At 42.5% G+C, this 21040-nt stretch overlaps 1 protein-coding gene across 3 annotated transcripts in view; it reads left to right on the forward strand.

Annotated features, from left to right (window-relative positions):
- The window catches only part of DVL1 (dishevelled segment polarity protein 1), a 104577-nt gene that overhangs the window by 30580 nt on the left and 52957 nt on the right, over positions 1-21040 (forward strand). For all 3 annotated transcript variants that reach the window (XM_080379681.1, XM_080379683.1, XM_080379682.1), the window contains exon 2: positions 6918-6987. In XM_080379681.1, the coding sequence (XP_080235807.1) occupies positions 6918-6987 (70 nt within the window). The remainder of the gene's footprint in view (positions 1-6917; positions 6988-21040) is intronic.

Raw genomic sequence — 21040 nt, forward strand, 5'->3', positions numbered from 1 at the left:
AACTGCTGCTGCATAAGTAGATTCAAGTTGCCTAAAGAGGTTGTGGAAGCTCCATCTTTGGAGATACTCAGCACTTGACTGGACATGGCCCTGAGCAACGTAAACCCACTGGGAGCAGGAAGTTGGACTGGATGACCCTCGGATTTCTCTTCCAACCTACATGAGTATGAATCAAAACTGACATCTGAATAATCTCTTACCTGCCTTTGTGGTGATGGGGGTCATTGGAGATGTGTTTAGAACAAATGGCTTAATTACTTTGCTTTCTCTCTAAGGATCTCCAAGCAACTTCTAAAAAGTAATGAATGAAGCTTCTCTTCCCCTTCTCCCATCAATAAAGGACAATAAGAAAGAATTAAGAAAAGACTTGATTATAATCACAGTGACAAGGTAGAATTGATCTGGTGCTAAAGTTTATTAGGATGCGCACTTTGTGGCATGGTACACATTAACTTAGAAAGAAATTTGTAGGGGCCACACTGCTGTAACAACCAGATTGGGCTTGCAACTGGTGAAGCAAGCAAAGGAGAATTTCCTTGTTAACCTCATTTTTCTGAGTAGAAAGAAAAAAATCTAGCTAATTCTGGACATTAGGTCTCTCACGGGCATGCATGATGCAATCAAAATGCAAGTGTAGGCAATACTATCAAACCCAGTGTTTAATTTCCAATTGCCTAAATGCTTATGAATCAGAGAGTCATTAGAGGTTTGTGGGGTTCACTTGGTATTCTTAATATGGAGTCAGCATGTATTTTGAGGCAGCAGACAGCTTGGCAGAGGGATGAGAGCGAGGGTAAGCCTAAACAATCCTTGGATTTCAGACTAAAATCCTCTTTGGAGGAAACTCAAGAAGTGAGGATGCTGGGAGGGTAACCAGGAGTGTAAACCTATCCTAGAAGCAGGTGAGGTGTGAGAGGGTGAACATGATTCGTTTCGATAAATGCACAAATACCTATTTGTGCAGAGTAGGGTGGTAGCAAAGTCAGAGGATCCGGACACAATTCCAGGAAGTGAGAGGAAGGAGGGGCTGTTACCAGCAGCGATTGTTTCATTTAGTAATTAGTTCTTAAATCTCCTCTAAGTCAAATAAGCCAGAGGATGTGAGCTTCTGAGAACTATTGCCTCCTCCCCTTCCCTGCACATCTACACCCTTTTATGCACATTCTCTTTCTAAGTGAAGACTGTATTGATGTGAGATTTGATAGTGGGGAGCTTGCTGACAATGTAGAGCAGGTGCTTGGGGGTGTTCAAGAGCGTGGGGGCTTTTTCATGATCTGTCGCTGACATACTGTGTGACCTTGGGTGAGTTGTTCCCCGGTGTTTTTCTTTTACCTTCCTTTTACCTGGTAGATGCATTTGAAGGGTGGACTAAAGGATCTAGTATCTTGTGCATCAAGATTTTCCTGGAGTATGGTGACGAGGAAAACGTTACAAGTCTCTAGATGTTTAAGAAAAATGATGTAGCTGAATTGTCGGTGTGCTGGCAGAGCCTGCCCTCCCTCCCCTTTGCAAAGGAGAATTGTGTACAGCTGGAACACAGCAGGGCAGTACTGGGTAGACCTGCTGCTGGTAGGTCTTGCACCCCAAGTTGTCTGGAGATGACCAGTTTGTTCTGTCACTGTTTGCTGTGCGTGGAGTGGTAGCTTTGTAAACGGCTTTGTGGATAGATGTTTATTTGCCCTTTTCTCTCTGACCCGAAGTGGCTCATAACCTAGGCTGAACAGGAGATTTGTGCATCCTGGAGTAGAGACTGCGTGCGTTCCAACCTTGCCAGCAATTCCAGAGGCACAGTGCTGCCAGGAGGCAGGATGTGACCTGGGAAAAAAACAGCCCCTCTTCCGAAGGGAAGCTTTAACTCTGTGAGAGCAGGGGATGTGTTCCTTGGTATGATGATCTTTGGTTTTATTGTCAAACGGCAAGTCAGTTATTATCAACGACAAAACAAAAATGATTGGGTTTGAGAGCACTGGTGTCATATCTCCACGACAAACCTCATCCAGTACCAGTATTCACCTCAGCAGGTTGTCTCTGGCAGATCAAGTACATCACCTCTTCTTCTTTGCTGTGCTGGCTTGGGCTGGGTCTAGGTTGTGAACCCATTACTTAGGGCCTTAACACCCTGGGTTTAAGCTGCTGTGTATATTAGTTCCTAATGGACCGTGTGTGTTCCAAAAGCAGGTAACGGCACGGGTTCTAAGTTCTTGTAGAGCAAAAGATGTCTTCTGGAATACAAAGTTGTCCTCAGACAAAAGCATATGGCTGCAACCATTCATCTTCCTTTCTTGCCTTCTCTCCATTGCTTATCTTTCCTGGGAACTGAAAGGAGCTGCCTCTTTACTACAAATAATGATTTGTAAAACAGTGATATTTGAAATTAGTGGCTGCTGCTGTCTTTGATGTTCTTGGCACTGTTGATTGCTACCCAAAGCAAGCTGGGAATTACAGTCTTGTCATTCTCCTGCCTCATAGCTCAAGGCTATATTTAGTAGTTCAAGTTGCAACAGATCTGGAAGTTGTTCCCTTTAGCTGCAGCAGAAGGCTAATGCTGTGATAGCACGTTGTTTTGTAAGGGGTGACTTCAGCGTGCTCGTTTTCCATCACGAGGACAACTGAACCAGTCTGTGCGGTATTGCAGGGGTATCCTGACTGCCACCACATATGTCAGTTTTAGAAAGACAACCCCCCCACCACCACCACCCCCCAGTCTTTTCTGGAGAGAAACCCACAATCACTGTGGTTTTAGTGCTTGACCTTTGCCTAAATCTTAAAGCTTGGTGCAGAACTTCTGCATATGATTTCTGGGATGCAGTAAGTGGCATTTCCTTGTTGGGTGGGAAGATACTGTCATTTAAAACATGCAGCTGTCAAGATAAAATTAATATAGCATCTTTATTTCCTGATTCTACCATTGGATCTTTGCTGAGTGAGTGTTCTCTCCAGGACTCTGTGAAACACATATGATAATGTTTGAATTTGAGTCAGTCCACTGGGGCTGGAGATCCAAGCAGATGTTGAAATCCTCTGTCTGCGCACAGAGTTTGCAGCTCCAGAATTACAGGTCTGAGAGCTTCAGTGAATTGTGAAAGGTTTCTGAAGCACTGGGTATCTGTTGATTTCAATGGTGTTTACTTTTAATTGTCTCTGTAGAGTCTAGGTATAAATGACTGAAAACGATAATGAAATCATGTGATCTGTTTCCTGTTGCCAAAATGTGAAGGGAGGACAGATGCATTAGGAGTTAAATGAATATTTTAAAACGTTTTTCTTTCCAATAATAGGAAAGGGGTGAAGGCTGCTCAATATTGTACAGCTAGCCATTAACAATGCAAATAAATGTGGAGAAAGAAATGGATGTTAATTCCTTCTTTAAAAAATGGTTTAAAGTGTGCAAATGCCGGTATTAGTGCTGGTGTCATTTATTTCTAGTTTTCCAAAAGTAGGATGGAAAGAAACTCTTTGTCCATTTGCTTTCTCCTTCCTAACTGTTTTTTTCCCCCCTCATAATATGACACTGTTTCATGCATAGTCAGTTGCTTTGTGGCTATTGTGGTTGTTTTTTACACAGCAACAAGGAAGACAAAAACATAAATAAAGGAAAATGTGGTTGTGGAACCACAAATTTTCATTGAGTTTGACTAGACTTCAGGTTGGCTTTTTTAAAGCTTAGAGGTTGTCAAAAACAAATCGTCCCTGTTCTGCATAGGGACATTGAGGCCAGAAATCTATTTCTGCTATGGATCTACTGTCTGATTTGGTATAAACACGGCACCGTGCTCCTCACTGCCCATAGTTAGACAAACTTAGAGCTTTCCTGTTTGTTTGTACAGTGCCTTGGTCAAAAGGTTCCCAGTTTTGGTTGGAGCCCTTAGGTAACAAAAAGAATGTCTTGAATATTCACATCAATATGTAGTAGTAAAGCTTTACACTTAAGAACAAACCTGGCGATTTTGCAGTTGAGTGACTTTCTATTAGTTAGCTCGGTTCCTTCAAGCTGTACATTAAGAAAAACCAAAACCCAAGGGAAAACCCAGCCGATGCTCCCTGACCTGGGCAGCCACCTTTGTGAGTATCTCAGGCTCTTTAGGATTGTGAAGCAAACCCTTTCTTGGACAAGTGACTCCCAGGACTTAGCAGAAGTACTCTATTGGTCTTGGCTGTCATAAAGCCATAGTTTATTTGGATCTAGATAGAAATGGGAGAGCTCTGCATTTAAAGGAAGCCATGGGCATTGATGCTGTTCCTGTAAGTCTGATAAATAGAGCACTATGGATTAAGTGAATTAAGGTAAACTCTGGCAAGACCAGGACTACTTCTCTCTTGAAATAAGAGATTAAAATGGGTTGAAATGTCCTGTAAGCTTGCTGTGTTGTCTTGGAGTATTTCTGTACATGAGGCTGCCTGAAATGGGAATTTGACACATCCTGCATTTGAGTGCTTGTATTTTAGCCCTATTTGAGCACTTACTTGTAGGATTAGAAGAATCCACAAGAATCTTGCTACAAGGAAGGCAGCAGTAGCATTTGAAGAGATGTTTGCACAGGGCTTCAGGTTTCAATAATTGCTGTACAGGGTGTGTGGTATAGTGTGGGATTTTCTGTGCTGCCCTGCCTGGGGCTGCCTTGCTTCTGCCAGATGCTGCGTTTAGAGTTTGCTCCAATTTGCAGATTCAAAAAAAAAAAAAAATCAAAAAAAAGGCTTGAAAGGAAGCTTGTGCCTTAAGGTCTGCTTTCTAGGCAGAAGTGATTTGTGTCCTATTGGGGGAGTGAGAGGATGAGAAGAGAGTCCTGCGTAATGTTTGAAGTGATGTTGTTCTTACGAAGCCAAATGTGGAGCTAGCTGCCCTGCATTTCATCCGTATCTCCTTCCTAGAGATAACCAGACCTAGTGTTGTAGTAGATAACATGGACCCTTTCTGTCCTGTCTTGTGGGTCATCATCAAGAGAGAATCCATTATAGCACTGATTCGGAACTCTGTCATATTGCATTGAAACTTTTTAATATTAACAGTGAAAGCAGCCCAGCTGTTTTACCAAATCCAATTTTTTTTAATTATTTTTTTTTTTAAATCCTGTTTTACCAATCAGGATTTCAGAATTAGCAGAGTTCAATGATTCTGATTTTAAATTAAGTAATAAAGCACATGTTAAAACTGAAGCACTGCTCAGACTGGGTTCTGAAATGGTGGTTCTTTTAAAATTTCTCATTTGACGGTCTCTTCAGAAGCCACCAGCAATGTCTAATTCTTCTCCAAAAACAAATAACCACCGTCTGAGAGATCATGGCCTTGCATAAATGAGGGAGGTTTGTTAAGGAAGGTGATGCAAATGCAGGGTTTTCTTAATCTTTGCTGCTTCAGGTTGGAGCCCTCCAGCCTAAAACAGCATTCCTAAACCCCACGGTGTAAATCATCCTGCTGAAGGATGACATTTGCCACTGGTTTGTAGAGTTAGAAGCTGGCTCACTGGGGGCTTGTTGCAAAGAGAGTACCCCCTGTAGTACTGAACCACTAGCTGGTGTTGAACCTGCTCTTTTCATCTGGATGAATCCAAAGTGACTCCAGTGTAGCCAACAGCACCGCTGTTTCCAGATCCTGGATGGGATGGAGAGAGGCCGCCTCCAGCGGGTCCAGCTCTGCCAGCTACGTGGTCCAGGGGTTACAGAGTAGCTGGAGCCTGACTGCCTCCAGCAGACCTGATAAGAACCTTGCTGACTTAAAACATCATTACTTTACTTTCCAGGAGGGTGAGCGAGCACTGGATTGTGGGAAGAATTCAGAATATCTTTTTGTGGCTATAAATATATATGTATGTGGTTGTGCCTGGCTAATTTAATGACTATAAGGTTGTTAAATGGGGGCCGTGTTGGTTACTGTGGTAGTTGGAAGAACAGAAGCATTTGAAGTAACTTTAGTTGCTGCTGAATTGGAAGCTTGGAATTAAGTCTGATGAAATGGAAACATTTCTGTTTTCTCAGTAGTTGTGTTGTTTATATTCAGCTCCGGCCAAACTGTTGAAATAAATGCTGGTTCTGAGACACTGAAGCACAGCGAGTGTCTTCAGAACTGAAAACCTTGTGAAGAACCTTACACTAGTAAAACAAATGGCTGGTTTTATTCTCCTTTGTTGTAAGAGTTTGGGTTCTGGATTAAGCCTTCGGAACAGCTCTGAGCTGAATGCTATATGGGCATTACATCTGTTTAGAAGGGAGGCGGGGTAGGTGAGGGAACTCCAAGGCACGGCTGCACCTCCGTGTTTGACCACGTCAGCTCTTCCCCTGGGCTAGGCTTCACCGTTTTGAAACCATCTTGGAGCAAAAGGAGGGATGTACAGGGAGCAAGGCAGGGGGAGGGGGGTCTGGCTGGCGAGAGTGGGAAGAGAGCTTGAGTTAACGAAGGAGCTTGTGATGCCCGTCCGATGTACGGGAGGTGAGTTCAGTATGGTGTTCGGTACGAAGCCTGACCACAAGTCCTTCCGTGCCTTGCAGCGAAGGTGGTGAGTTGGACTCCGAATCCACTCTAGGAAATTGGGGGATTAGCCCTTTCTTTGCTGCCAGAGTGGCCTTAACTTGTCACCTGGGGTCACAAGACTGCACAGCACAGTGGGATTTTAATCACCATCAGGTCTTTAAAGATTGTGGTGAGATGGAAGACTCCGAAGTGGGAAAAATGCTTGTAATTACTTTTGTGCCTACCAATTTGGAATGGTTGTCTGGAAAGGTACTGTTCTCCCCTTTATTTTTGCTTGCTTCTTTTGTTCTGAGAGTCATGTATTCTTTAAAGATTGAAGACCTACCGATACCAACATTTTAGTGAAAATTCGTATTTTTCCTGGAGCATTTAAGAAACCCGTTGTCCCTTCTGATCTGATGTAATTTCAAACTCTTGATTTTCTTCCTATTGTGTTTTTTTTTCTTTCCAGGGTGGTAAAGGAGGAAATCTCAGACGACAATGCAAAGCTACCTTGCTTCAACGGAAGAGTGGTGTCCTGGGTATGTTGGCTAATGTGTCTGTACGCTATGTTGTTTGATACGGTGGGTGCAGTAGCAGGGTGGTCAGTACACGGATCCTAATTTTTAGAAGTGTCTTGAATCTCAAATTGCGTGGAAGCAATTACATCTATTTTAAAAATGAGAGTGAGGTTCACAAATGTGTGTGCAGGGCTGAAAAAGTGGTTTTAACATGAAACCTTTAATATTAGTAACATGTTGTGTCCTCTTCTTTCCCACTCGTGTCTCTTCCTTTCCTAAGCATTACTGAATCTCAGAGGGCTCTGAAATAATGCTGTAAAACCTCACAAAATAATCCTAGACTTCTAAAAGTATTTCTTTTTTTTTTTTTCTTCTTACCTTTTTTCTAAAAGCATTTCTTTTTTTTCTTTTTCTTTTTCTTTTTTTTTTTTGCTTACTTTTTGTGGAAAACAGTAAGAGCCAAGCTCTAATCCTTGTTTAAAAGAAATTGTCCCACAATTTAAGGTTAAATGTAAGAGCCAGCTTGCTGTCGGTAGGCGAGTAGAAGCACACATTTGTCTGCGTTACACATTTAATAATCAGGCTTCTGCCGAATCGTTGAGTTTTAATACTTAAATAGCCAAAACAACTTATTGAAAAACAGCTAAACGTGATATTGGAGGGGATTTTGGTTATGTTATTTGAATTTCACTGTATCAGTATTGTGTTAGTGTCTGGAAGGTTTAAATGAGGTTTAAATCTCTGAGCTCAACATTCAGTAAAAAGACAGAAAAATGTATAGCCTTGGAGAAATAAGCAGAGCAGAGCAATTTGGGTTGTAATTTGTCCAGTTATGGAGGAAGTCAGTGATCCAGCTGTTCATCCCAGTTAGAGTGCTGCTCAGCAGATCGCATCTCCCTTATTCTTTCTCTTGCCTGTTTTTAACATGTTCATTTCTCCAGTATGCCATGAATTTGTCACCTGTAATGCTCGCTTCTCCACATGCACAGTTCCTTAGCCACATTGTGGTCTACTTAATGGAGGTGCAATAAAAGTCTGTGGCTCCCCAGGGTTACTGTGTGAAATACAGGAATTCCCACCTTCCAATTATGTTTGGGGCACAGATAAACATGCAGGTGAAGTTGGTGTTTGGCCATTTGGTGAACGTATTTCTCCGTCTGAGGATAGGAGGTTTACCTGTCAAGCTTGGTTAAAGTGCTGCAACTTTAAGCAGAAAAGAGGGCACTAGTATTTTAGATTTTAACACCAAAAAAGCATTTGGGACATCGTCTGTGATTTTAATATCCTCTTTCAAGCTGACCATACAATCTTGTGTATCAGGAACACAACAAAGGACAAGGAGAATTTTTCGTTTTCCTCAAAACTCAAGTTTGTCTCAAGTATGAAGTGTTTTTTTGTTAAGGGCTTGGCTTCAACAAGTGATGCAAGTAGGGTTAGAAACCGTAGTGCCACAAATAGAACTTTGCTGAGGTAACTAGAGATATTGGACAACCTTTCAGCATTGGATGTACATTTGGATATATGTTTGCAGTCTTCTTATTTCTGGTAGGATAAAGATAAGCAGGGAAGTCATAGTAGTTTAGGTTTACAGGAGTTTTCTCCAACTGCACGGTTAGGACAACTGGGGCTACTTAGGATTCTCAGCTGGAATGAACTTCCTTGTCTCCATCTATTTTTACAGTCCTATGATGATTTTAGGAGTTGAAGATTTTGCTTATACGTTTACAGTCGGTACCCCTAAAATACTTCAGTATCCCAGTCACTGAAGTTATACAGAATAAAGAAACCTGTCTGGGCCTTGCATATAATCATGCTGGGTAGCTTATAGTTTCTAAGACTGGCTTCTTGAAGACAGGATTATGGGTGCTTTCAGTAGAAAATCAAATACGGTATATTGATTGCATGCTATTGCCCGCAGTAGCGCGCTCTATTATTGTGTAAGGAAAGTGTGATGTATCTTTTAAATACCAGTTTGATTCTAAAGTAACGATGCCTTGTGGTTCATCCAATACAGCCCCTGCTGGGTTCTAAGCAGCTGAAAACACTGCTCATGTGAGGGCAGGGGCTGGCAGATGAATTGAGCTCAGCTGTATCATACACTATTATCACTTCTTTCTGCTCTGTTGATTGCTTTCAATTTTAAGGCACTCAAGACTCTGGCAACTGTGTAGTCCCAACAGGTTCTTAGTATTAGGCAAGGAAAACACATGGCTTTCTTAATGCACCAACTTAACCTTAGTCCTCCTACACACCCAAATGCGTACAGAAGCACTTACCAGATTTTGTATTGAATTGAGGTCTTAAAAATTAGGAGAATGTTCTCCCTTCAGTCTGTACTTTCTTGACAGTTAGCAATTTTGTCACCGAAAAATGCAGAAGGAAAAGCTACTCTTTTTTTTGTTGTTGTTGTTTGTTTTGTTTGGGTTTTTTTTTTTGTTGTAGGACCTCCATACCCTACTTTTGGTCTTTGCTGCCACAACCTTTTGACTCGGCAACAATAGCTGTCTAATGACCAGTGTGACTTTCAAAGCTGTTTGTAAAACTGCACCATGTATTTCCACCCAGCAGTGGGTGTTAGGCAACTAAACGCCTTGGTTTGAAAATTTGAAAATTGAAAATTGGTGAGTGTTTCAAAGCAAAGTGATGCTGATGCCAACGTGAGCCACTGCACTCAAGGGAAAGAAATGAACGCAACAGGGATCTGCCTACTTGCCTTCACGAAGAAGGAAGGATCCCTATGTGTTGTGCTCCGTGGAGGAGTAAATTGGTTGGTAAAAGCAGTACTCGTTGTCTAGAATAAAATCACTGGCATTAGAGAGTAAAATGAATGTTTAAAGAAACAGCTGTGGTCTTTGAGAACTCATGGTTCACCTAGTACCGTGGGAGACAGCACAAGGTTCTTCCTTAATGAGGTTGTTGGCTTATGGCCATTTTTGTGTGGAAATTGAACATCTGATGGTGTTAACTTCTCCAAGTCATGGCTGAACATGCATGCTGACGACCACTGGTGTGGTATGAGGGTCATTTTTCTTTGAGGGGCTGGAGATGACTGAAGGGCTCAATGCTGCTGAATCTGCTACTTTCAGGATACGCTTGAACTATGAATGTTGGCGGTGCTGGTTTTTGTCTTCAGTCCAAGGATTACTGTGGGCTATAGCATGGTGTTCTGACAGTATGGGAATAGATTGTACAAAAAGGGATTTCATGTGTAAATAACAAGCTGAAGAGCGCATCCTGAAAGCCTCAGATAAAAAAAAAGGCTATGAAGATGTCATTTATGTTGCCATAGCATGAGAGCAGCATCTGTTTTAAAAGCAAGGGGGTAGAAATGAATAGTAGCTCTTATCAGGAGAGCAAATTAATCCTGAGAGCCCCTTTCCTCCTCAGTATGTAGCACTTGCACTGTATTTGCTCCTTGGTGTCATTCCCTCCCTGTTTCTTCCCCTTTCTCCCATGCTGCTGAACTGATATAAATTAATTCGAACAGGCTGATACTTGGATTGCCTTCTGCATCCCTGACTTGGGTTTCTTCTTCCCAGTGCATTCAGGAGCAGGGAAGTGTTTTTTATCTGTGCAGCCTTGTTAAAGAATGTATCTTTTGCATCGGTGATTCAAAGTACCGATGATTCATTCTGGACTTGCATACGCTATTCAGGCTCTTCAGTGCAGCCTGACTCAGGTTGTTCCAACAAGGGCCAGTGTTCTTGGAGTTTAAATAAAAGCAACCCCCCAACCCCAAACTATTCCACATGAATAAGCATGTGGATTATTTAATTCCTCTTTACATCCCTAATCTGTAACCTCTTCCTCCTTCCCTCCCCTGACTAAAAACCCGAGGGCATTTGATCTCGACTTGAGAGCTGAACTTTTTTCCCAGCTTCTAAAATAATATGAAATATGGAAATACATGGCTTTTCTGTTTTCCAGCTGAAAAACAGAAGAATGTAAAGAACAGTAAGGTCAGAACAAGAATATATATATGTACGCAGGCACATGAATTAAATGTTATGTTTTAATTCTGTGACTTAAGTGTTTTAATTTCAGAGAAACATTATGATTTCTGAAATGCACTTTAAGAATGAATTCAATTTATTGTGATTCCTGTTCCAGTATAGGTGGCTGGCTGCTTTCCAAATGTAGAAGAATGCAGAATCCTTGCTCCAAGGATTTGTACCTTGTTTCAAATCTTCCCACCCATTTCTATTTTTCACGTTGCAGTTTTGCTTGGAGGCTGCAACCATGATCAATGTCTCTGCTCCTTCCTTTTTTCTTTTGCTGTGCACTGCACATGTGCACGGTGGGAGACACAGCTACTGATCAGAGACCTCGATCTTGTAATTTCTTACTATTTGCTTTTTCCACATTATGGGTGGGAACTGAGACACAGAAGTTTTTTACATTTGTTTCTTTTTCCCCTTTAAGGTCATGTAGAAAGTCTTCTGCAACTGGCAGCAGATATGTCATAGTCTGATTACTTCATCTTCAAATCTTCTTTTTGCTAGTTTTTTAAAATGAGATTATGGTCAAGTTTAAGTTGAAGGTAGCCTTTTAAAAAATGTTAACATTTTATTTTCTTGAACCTAACTGGTGGTCCTGGTGGACAGCAAGTTGACTGTGAGCCAGTAAAGGGCCTTTGCAGCAGAGAAGATGGGCAGCGCCTGAGGCTGCGTCAGGAAGGGCATCACCAGCAGTGGGACAGTGCTAATCCTGCCCCTGCTGAGGACACATCTGAAGGGCAGCATCCAGCTTTAGTGCACCTCAGAACAAGGTATTGGGTCTGGCTGAGCCCCACAGCACCCTAAAAGTCCTGTGCCTGTGCTGGCAGCAGGAAGGGGGTGACAAGGCGCCGGTGTGTGCTTGCACAGCACCCAGGCTGCCCCTCCAACCTCCCCCCTGCAGTAGACTGGGGGGGGGGCAAGGTCTTGGGAGGGGACACAGCCAGGACAGCTGACCTAAAGTGACCAGCGGGATATCCCACGCCATACAACGCCTGCTCAGATAGAAAAGCTAAGAGAAAGGAGGAGGAAGGGGGGGCATTTGTTATTTATGGCATTTGTCTTCCAGAGCAAGTACTATGCATGCTGAAGCCCTGCTTCCCGGGAAGGGGCTGAACATCACCACTAATGGGAAGTAGAGAAGAGCATCTTCTGTTTTCCTTCGCTTCTGCGCATGTGACTTTTGCTGTTGCTTCATTAAACTCCCTGTATCTTGACCCGCAAGGGTTTTTTTTTTCCATCTTATTTTCTACCCCACTGTTCTGCTGAGGAGGGGAGTGATGGAGCAACTTGGTGGGCACCTGGTGTCCAGCCAAGGTCAACCCACCACAATAAGGGAGACTTGGACACCCTGGAGCAAGTCTAGCAAAGGACCTTGCAGATGGTTAAGGGACAAAAGCATCTGGCATACAAGGGGAAGCTGAGAGAGCTGTTTAACCTCAAGAAGAGAAGGCTTGGGGAAATCTTATCAATGTCTATCAATCCCTGATGGGTAGAGTAAAGAAGACTGAGTCAGGCTCTTCTCAACAGTGCTTGTGACATGACAAGGGGCAATAGGTACAAATTGAAATAAAGGAAATTCCATTCAAACATAAAACCCCCTTTTTTACTCGGAGGGTGGTAAACCACAGCCTGCCTAGAGATGTGCAGTCTTCATGCTTGGAGATAACTAAAACCTGACTGAACAAGGCCCTTAGCAACTTGCTTTAGCTGCCTTTGAGCAGGGTGGTTGGACTAGAGTGTCTCCAGAGGTCCGTTGCAATGTCAGCTATCCTGCAAATGGATTCACTGCTTGTTCTGTAGCTTTTCTGATACTTGCATCATCCTCTTTAATGACAGACTAAGGCAGTTTCTCGTCTACCTTTAAAGACAAATTTGGTGTTCCAAGTCGGAACACAATCTCTCCTTCATTTCTAACATCTTTTCTTTAGAAGAACCAGTTCAATTTGCCTTTCTTTCTTAGGTGAAATAACATCAGTTTGATGATAAACAGTGAAATAGTTTTTCTTCTTAATGCCAACCCAGGAACTTAACACCCAAGTATCAGTTCACTCTGTGTCAGTAGCGAAGTCTCTAATAGTTGGAATGGTGCTATTGCAAAGATCTCAAAGCAAAATTTAGATGTGTGGCTTAAATTGTTTCAGATAATTAGTTCTGTAAAGCCTTTTGTGAGTGCTGTACCATCGCAGGCTCTTCACAGGCTCTGCTGACATAATGCACTATAAACCCATCTATTTCTGCTGAGGCAGAGACAGTGAGCACAGATTGTTGTAGGCAGTATGGATAGATACATTACCTCAAAAGACATAAAGACTCTTTCCTCCCTTCTCACCCATCAGCTTGTTTCCAAATTTATATGCATATCCCACTGCTTTGGATTCAGTTTATAGCTCTTTTCTCTGCGATCATATGGTGCACCTTTTGCAGACGATGTTGACAGGGGTTTCTGTTCGCTCTGCTGAACAATCAGCTGAAACATCGGTGTCTGACCTGCATTAGGAATTGCAAATTACTTTTTCCACACTAACACCCATAAAATTGCAGTGCTTATCTGCCTCTATTTGCTGCTAATTACTGGAGGAGTTTTATGTAAATCTTACTGTAAGTTAATTGTTCACAGTTTCCAACCCTTTAATATCCTATTCACTGGAATTTAACAGATAATTGCATACATATCTTTCAGGGCTAGCAAAGTTGGTCTTTACCTTTTCAAAAAAATGTGTTTGGGGCAGGGCTGTGTCCTTATCTGGTTTTTAAGGTGATGGGCCTGAGCTTTGTCTCCTGCCTTATAAACTGTGCATCAGCTGGTAGCAGGCGGCTTGGGATTCTTTCACAAAACCGTCTGTGGTAATTGTCATCCTCACTATAAATTACAGCAATGTATATGTGTGTATTTCCTAATGAGATGACAGATTTAAAATTGGAACGTTAAGTGCACGCGATGCAGCTTAGCTGTCTCTTCCCCCACAACTCCCCTCTTGACTGATACAGTGGCTACTTTGAAGTTTACAAGATGACTGACATTGAGAAATTTGAGATTTTCATCTTTTTTAATAACATTTGAATCCTTCTATTTGTTGTAGGTAGGAACTTTGATCTTGGTGTCATATGCAGGAGTGGTTTCCATAGGGGAAAATTTTCAAGGCAGGATCTGCAAGTCTTTAGTTGTTGCTTACTTTTGCTGCCCTGGGAACTCAGTGTGCAGCTAGATTAGTTTTGAATTAGCATTAGAATTAGAATTACTGCTGCTAATTAGCTATAGATAAAGCTTCTCCCCACCCCTCCTGTGTCCTGCTTGTTTTTCTCCTCTGCGTCTTAGATCTTGTCCTTTTGATTTTGGGATGGGTTTTGTTTGGTTTTTTTTTGGTGGGGGGGATTTGTTGGTTTTCGTTGGGTTTTTTTTAACAACTAAGTAATTTGGGACAGAGGGCTACTACTTACTTGATTCCTTTTCAGTGGTTGACCTTTGGGTTTTTCAACAATATGCAACCTAGCATTAATTGTATGGCAGAGTTCTTCATCTAGTAGTTCTTACTGTAAATGCATTTACACAAACACATCTTCTGCAGGAAATAGCTGATATACGTGCCTGTTCTGCTAACACACGCACATAAAACATAGGCTGCAGTTTTTCTCAGAGGGTAATTTATTTTGAGTTCTTTGGGACTGCTTACCTGAGTGAAATTATTAATGCATTTTTGTTTTTTCAGGTTCAGGTCCTTACAGGGCAATTTGGAAAAATAGCTTGTACGGGAGAGAATACATTACCTTCAGGCTTTTTGCAAAAGCTTAAAATGTTTTTCTATTCTTTTTGCACAGTCCAGGAACAGCCTCCTGGTGGAAGCTGGGAATGTGGAAAGAATAGGCTTGTGGCTGCTGCCAGATCGGAGCCAGTGGAGTGGCCTCTGCCAGCAGTTTGCACAACGTCGCTGGCTGTTATCTGTGTTTTTTAGGAAGGCTTTGCAACATCTGGGAACAATTCCCTGACTGGCTGCTGGGAATATGCCTATTGCTGGGAATATTTCCTATTGGCTGGCAGTGATGTCATAGCCTTGTGTGAGCTTTCCCTTTTTTTTTTCTTTTTTCTTCTCTATTATCTGGGTGCCAACAGATAATACTTGTCCTGTTTGTACGTAAGCTTTTCAGACGCTGTATTTGCAATTGCAATTAACATTGTTGGGTAGAACCATTTAGTCTTCTACCACACAAGGCAACACAGGAGCTTTCGGAATTGTTAAATGATCTTCAGCAAAGTGCATTGGTGCCTTTTGGCACAGAACTGAAGCAGGGAATGAAAATCCGCAGATGCAGATGCTTGGTTGATTTTTTTCTGTATCAAATGAACTGATTTCAGGACCTGTTTCTTTTCTCCACAGATTATATATATACACTCATTCATCTGCTGATAGATGGAATTATCACACAGGAGAAAATAAGAGAGCTGTGCATGAAATCTGACCCAAAGGGAAGAGGGTATTACCACAATATTGTGTCTGAAATCTGACCCAAAGCGAAAAGGATATTAGCACAATATAGTATCTTCTTCTGTAATGTTTAGAGCTTATAAAGAAGGGAGGTGGGAGCACTGAAAAGATTCCTAACCTTTAATGTACCGGGATGAGTTATTAGGGAAGGACCCAAGTCCTAGTATAAGAAAATGAAATTCCTCTGAGGGGTTGGAGTGCTAGACCTTTATGAGAAAGAGGTGGGGAAGAAGCAAACGTGTTAACGTGAAGGATGGGGGACTTGAAGAAAAAAAAATAATGAAAGAATGTGCTGAATGAGGAAGCTTCAGAGCTCTACAATCTTACGGTCCTCTCTTTGCTAAAGTAACGTTGCGTGGTTCTAGTCTGATACGTTCAAGGATTCTTAGATTTATTTCACATTTGAATCGAAAGATGCTGTCCTGTTTCTAACTGTAATCAGCACCAGGTGGGGGAAGGAGCCTGTAAGGAAGCCTTACCTCCTTAGTCGTGGGGCAGGAGTGCTCACTAGCATTTGCAGAAGCGTGGGGACGCTAGGTCTCCACTTCACTCTAAAAAAAACTAAAATAAGGTTTTTTTAGTTTTTTTTTTTCACTAAAAAAAAGTGCCTGTTTTTAGCTGGGGTGAGGAATATGTAAACTCACAGAAAAAGTGACCAACCTGCTGAAAAAATCTGGAAGGGCGAGACAGGGAAATAGGATTCTAGGATTGCAGATCCTTTATTTCCTTCCCATTCTGAGTGCACATGTTCTCCACGAGGCAGGTAATCCTGTGTTTGGAGTACTTGCTGTGAAACGTCATTGCGTGAAACTGAATGTGCTTCACAGCTAGCCTGCTATACTGTGCCATAAACAAACACCTGAGATGCTTAACAGAATCTGGGAGTAATCTGAGATCGTATATTTCATGAAGATACAGTATGTTCTTTCAATGACAGAAAGCAGAAGATGATAAAATCACAGATACAAGTTGGCAATTTTATTTTGAAACCCAGTCTGTATCTTTCTGTCTCTGAGCACTAAAGGTCACCCTTTACCTGGCAGCCACAGATTTCTTAAAATTGTTCCTTTCAGCCTGTAACAGCTTCTGATTTCCAGGCTATATAAGCTTGATCCTGTATTCTCTGAGTAGCTATGGTCCGTGGTTGGAGCAAACCCCAAACAAATGTACTGTAGTTTTCAGCAGGAAAAAAAGGGAAATCCTAATCTACCCAGCACAGACAATTCCTCCTTGCTAAAATAAACATCACGTTCCTGTTAGGCTTTTGCAGGCCTTCTAGCAATGTGGAGTCCTGTTGCCTTTGACAGAATTCCTGGTGGAATAAAGGGCCTCATCTATAAGTCCTTTTGTGCAATTGGTCCTCAGGGAGCAGCCATCGTGTGGATAATGGGCCACATCTCTGAAGCTTTGGCTTGGGATTTGAGATGTCTGTGGCTTTATAGGAAATAATTACTTTCAACTTGTAGATGAATGTGGCTGTTCTGAAGTTGCTGTCAGAAATACAAATGGCTCTTTTGGGGTATTTCTTTAGTTCCTGTTATCAATCCCTCACCTCTCCCTGAGCTGAGCGAAATACCAAGAGCTGCTGCTGCTCTCAGTAACACTGAGAATTTAAATATTGTCGTTTTCATGCTGATAGACGAATAAATATTTTGCCAGGTGAGAATATGAGAGCAGAGTGTACCCATGTTTGCTCTTTCCCCTTCCCAGACAGGTTCTTGTTGTCTGGTGTCTTCAGCCATGGATGTTGCACAGACCAGTTCCTTGAGCTGGTGTAATGCCTGAGCTGGAGATGTCTGCTGAGTGCTATGAAGGGCAGTCCTTGCTGTAATTAAGTGAAAAGCAGAAGCAAATGTGATGGAGAGGAGAAAAAGGGAAATTGAGCTACAGAGAGGTGAAGCAATTGATCCAATGACTCACTGAAGATTGGTAGCAATAATGGGAAGTAAATGAGCTCTCCTGGCACTGGAAGCATTCACTGGCCTGGTGTCACTGTTTGGCTCTGGCTGGGGTGCTGGTGTTTTGAGCCACTCACAGAATCATTTAGGTGGGAAAAGATCTTGGAGATCACAAAGTCCAACCATTAACCCCAGTACTGCCAAGCCCACCTCTAAACCATGTCCCTGAGCGCTGCATCCATGTGGTTTTTAGACACCTCCAGGGATGGTGACTCCACCGCCTTCCTGGGCAGCCTGTGCCAAGGCTTCATCACCCTTTCAGCAAAGACATTTTTCCTCTTATCCCATCTAACCCCTGCCCACCCCCCCCACCCCCCCCCCCCCCCGGCACAACTTGAGGCTGTTTCCTCTTGTCCTGTTGCTCATTATCTGGGAGAAGAGACCTACCCTCATTTGGTTGCATTTGAGAGCTCAGCCATCTTCCTGCTAATTGCTCTTCCATCACTTGGATTTGCTTACAACATGCAGAAGGAGCTGGTGTGGAGTTGGCTTTTGTGCCGGTACTAGGACTTGAGATGGGGAGTGTTGCTGAAGTGGGCAGTGTTGACGCAGACAGAGAGCCGAACACTTTATTTTTGCAAGTGAGTTCCAAGATAACGGTTTTTTAGCAGATGCCTAGCAGTGCCTGGGTAGCCTTCTCTAGCACGGAAGGAAAGAGGCGCTTTTTGTCAGCAGGAGTAGGCTGCGTGTTTTGGTAGCCCAGCGTAGAGTAGCCAACTTGCACAGCACGCCGTTGCATGTACGGTTATGGATTGGAAGTGGCTGTGTGGGAATCGCTGGGGATATCTGAAGAACATGAGATCCTTAGCTAACCTGCCAGGGATGATACTCTTTCTCCACTTCCTGGAAAAGATTTAGTAGCGAGTGTGACGGTAGGATCTCAGCTGAAAAAACAAACAGCGTTCAGTAGGATGGAATGAACTGAATCAACAGTTGCAATTAGTTCCACACTTCTTTATTAACTTCCTCCATGTGTGCCACACGGAAGACATCCCCGTTTCACATGGAAATGCAGTCCTTTGGGGTGGGACTTTACAGCCCACAGGCACGCTCTCGAGCAGCACACAGTACCAACACAGTGCAAATAAAGAAGTGGATTAAAATGCTAACTGCCAGTCAAAACTGCAGGGAAAGCCTGATGGATGAAATATAATTATCAGGGCTGGTTTCTGGCCAGGAGGCTGGGGTTAACGCTGCTTTTCTCCCAGAAGCACAGTGAGAAGTCTATAATGCAGCAGTCCAGTAGAGCATTGTCTTCTCCATTCAAAGTGATATAAGATTGGAGCGTTCTATTCCTACCGTAGCTTGTCAATGGAAAGGACACAATTTATCTTAAAGCTGATAAAACACCTAATGATTTACAGAGTGTTCCTCGTCATTGGAAGAAATGAGGAACTCCTAGCTGGCATGGCAAAGCAGGGAGCAGCGATTCTGTATGCCCACACATGGAGCCAGGGCACTGACATGTGAATTCTGTCAACAAGTGTACACCCCCCTAAAATTCTTCTTCTTAGGCAGTCACAGCCAAACCTTCATCAAATCAAGGTGTTCTGTGAGGTGTCTGGAAAGAAGTGGGGCTGCTAACTCACTACAGCTCCCCCTGACCCCGGTATTCCGTACCTGTCCAATCCTTTGGAAAATCAGCTAGACAGCGCGGCCTTCATCTCGCTGCATGTGCCATCTTCTACTCCAGTTTTTCTTTTCTAGCACAAACAATGTTTTTATAATGCTCTTTTGGGGTGTTTTTGTTAATTTGGTCTGCAGCCATCCATTTGTGTTTTTTAGTGCTCATGAGCATAGAGATCTGTAAGTCAAGAATAAAAGCTTTGATGAAGGGTGGGCGCTCCATTTGTAACCAGACAGAGGTCTGGACAATCTGTGTCTGAAGAACATAATTGCTTCAAGTTCTTTTACTTAAATCCCTGGAATCAGGTCCTCTTGCAGGAGCTCCCAGGTCCTGCTTCTCATAAGAGTAAGATCACATGAGGCAACATATTTAAACTGTTAGGCTATTGGGTTCGTTTGTTTATTTGTTTATTATTATTCCTCAGGGGCAAGATTTCACCCCAGAGGATGTGTCTGAATTACAATAAATGTACTTTGGGTGGAAACGCCTCAGCCAGGCTGCAAGTAACAGATCTTAATAGGGAAGGTGAACATGAGAAGTTCTGCACTGGCCACTGCATCATCATGGCTGTTGTGCTTATGAGTTACTACTTGTAATCTGAAAGACCTTCATCTAGTATTAACAAGCTGCTTGGAAACAGGAGATATTGCTACTATTTTTTCTCAAATTGGCATGTATCTCCAGTTCACTATGTCTGGTAGTGAACTGGTTGAGGTTTAAAGCGGTCTATTTCCTGAATGCAGCTGAAAGATGAGCGTGGGTAATTTCTGCAGCTCTCTTCCCTTTATAATGGTAATGGCATAGTCTGAGGCTGTTTGTGACTCTGATCCCACTGAAGGCCAAGAAGAAGTGGGGACCCAGTGCTTTATCCTTCAGGAAATCACAGCCCAGGGGCAACATTCACAAAGGACTTGCTTTGCTGCAGTGAATTTTGCTTCTGCTCAGCAGCGCTCCCGAGATGATCAGTTTGGTGGGTTTGCCTTCATAATGGGTTCTGCATTGCCAAGACTTCTTCCTCCAGAGCAGGGAAGTACTAAAGAACAAATATCCTGAAATATGGAAAGGATTTGTCTTGTTGGCTCATCTCTCTTTTCGCATCAAGCTCATCTTTGAGACAGGTGTTGCTCAGCAGAAAGGCTTGAAGGAGGAACATGTTTTCCTGTTTTCAGGTAACTCAGGCCAGGTGCTTGTTTGCTTAGTTTGATGTAATTTAGGATGTGAAGGGTGAGGGGATGTATAGTCTTGCCTACACCCAGTTTCTTTTTTATCCTTTTGTTCTTTTTTTTCCTTTCATTCTTTTTCCTTCTTTTTATCCTTTGGTTTGATTTTTGTTAGTGAAAGCACTTGCACAGAGGATCCTCAGGGGATGAGCCAGACTCAGAGACATTCTTGCATCCCCATCATGCCAACAGGCTTTCTAAACATCTCCCATTAACTTCCTTACCTGAAAGAAAGAAACCTTAATTACCAAGTTATTAGGAAAGCTCATGTTATTTTTCCCTTCAGTGTTTCCTCTGTTGCTCTTGCTTTGGTGATAAGAGTTTGAATAACGCAGCTGACTCCATGGGGTGCTGGAGAACTGTTTTGTCTTCAGGCAGTTCCTTTTTGACAGTCTGTGTGTGTTTGCCTTCTCATATTTATGATACATGCTCTTAGGAGCAACATGCTGCATCCTGAATGCCAGTCGCCTCCTCTCCTTCTCCATCCGCTTCTTTAGCATCTGTCTGATGATTATATTAGAATTAGCCCTTGATAAATTAACCAGTTATAGTGGAATCTCTTATATAGGGCTAGTTCTTCTACAGCTAAAAATAGAGGGAAGCTGAGACCTTGTTGCCTCTTTAAGGTGCTCTGAAAGGTAATAATCTCTATATATAATCTATATTTGAGCATTTATTTAATTAAAGACCTTATAACTATGTTGTTAAAAGGGACACAGTAAAGTGATTAGATGGCTTAGGGGATTGGTAATAGGATATAAACCTTTTCACCTCTAGGTCACTATAGTCT

This window comes from Falco punctatus (assembly GCF_963210335.1).
Source record: "Falco punctatus genome assembly, chromosome: 3".
Classification (NCBI taxonomy): Eukaryota; Metazoa; Chordata; class Aves; order Falconiformes; family Falconidae; genus Falco; species Falco punctatus.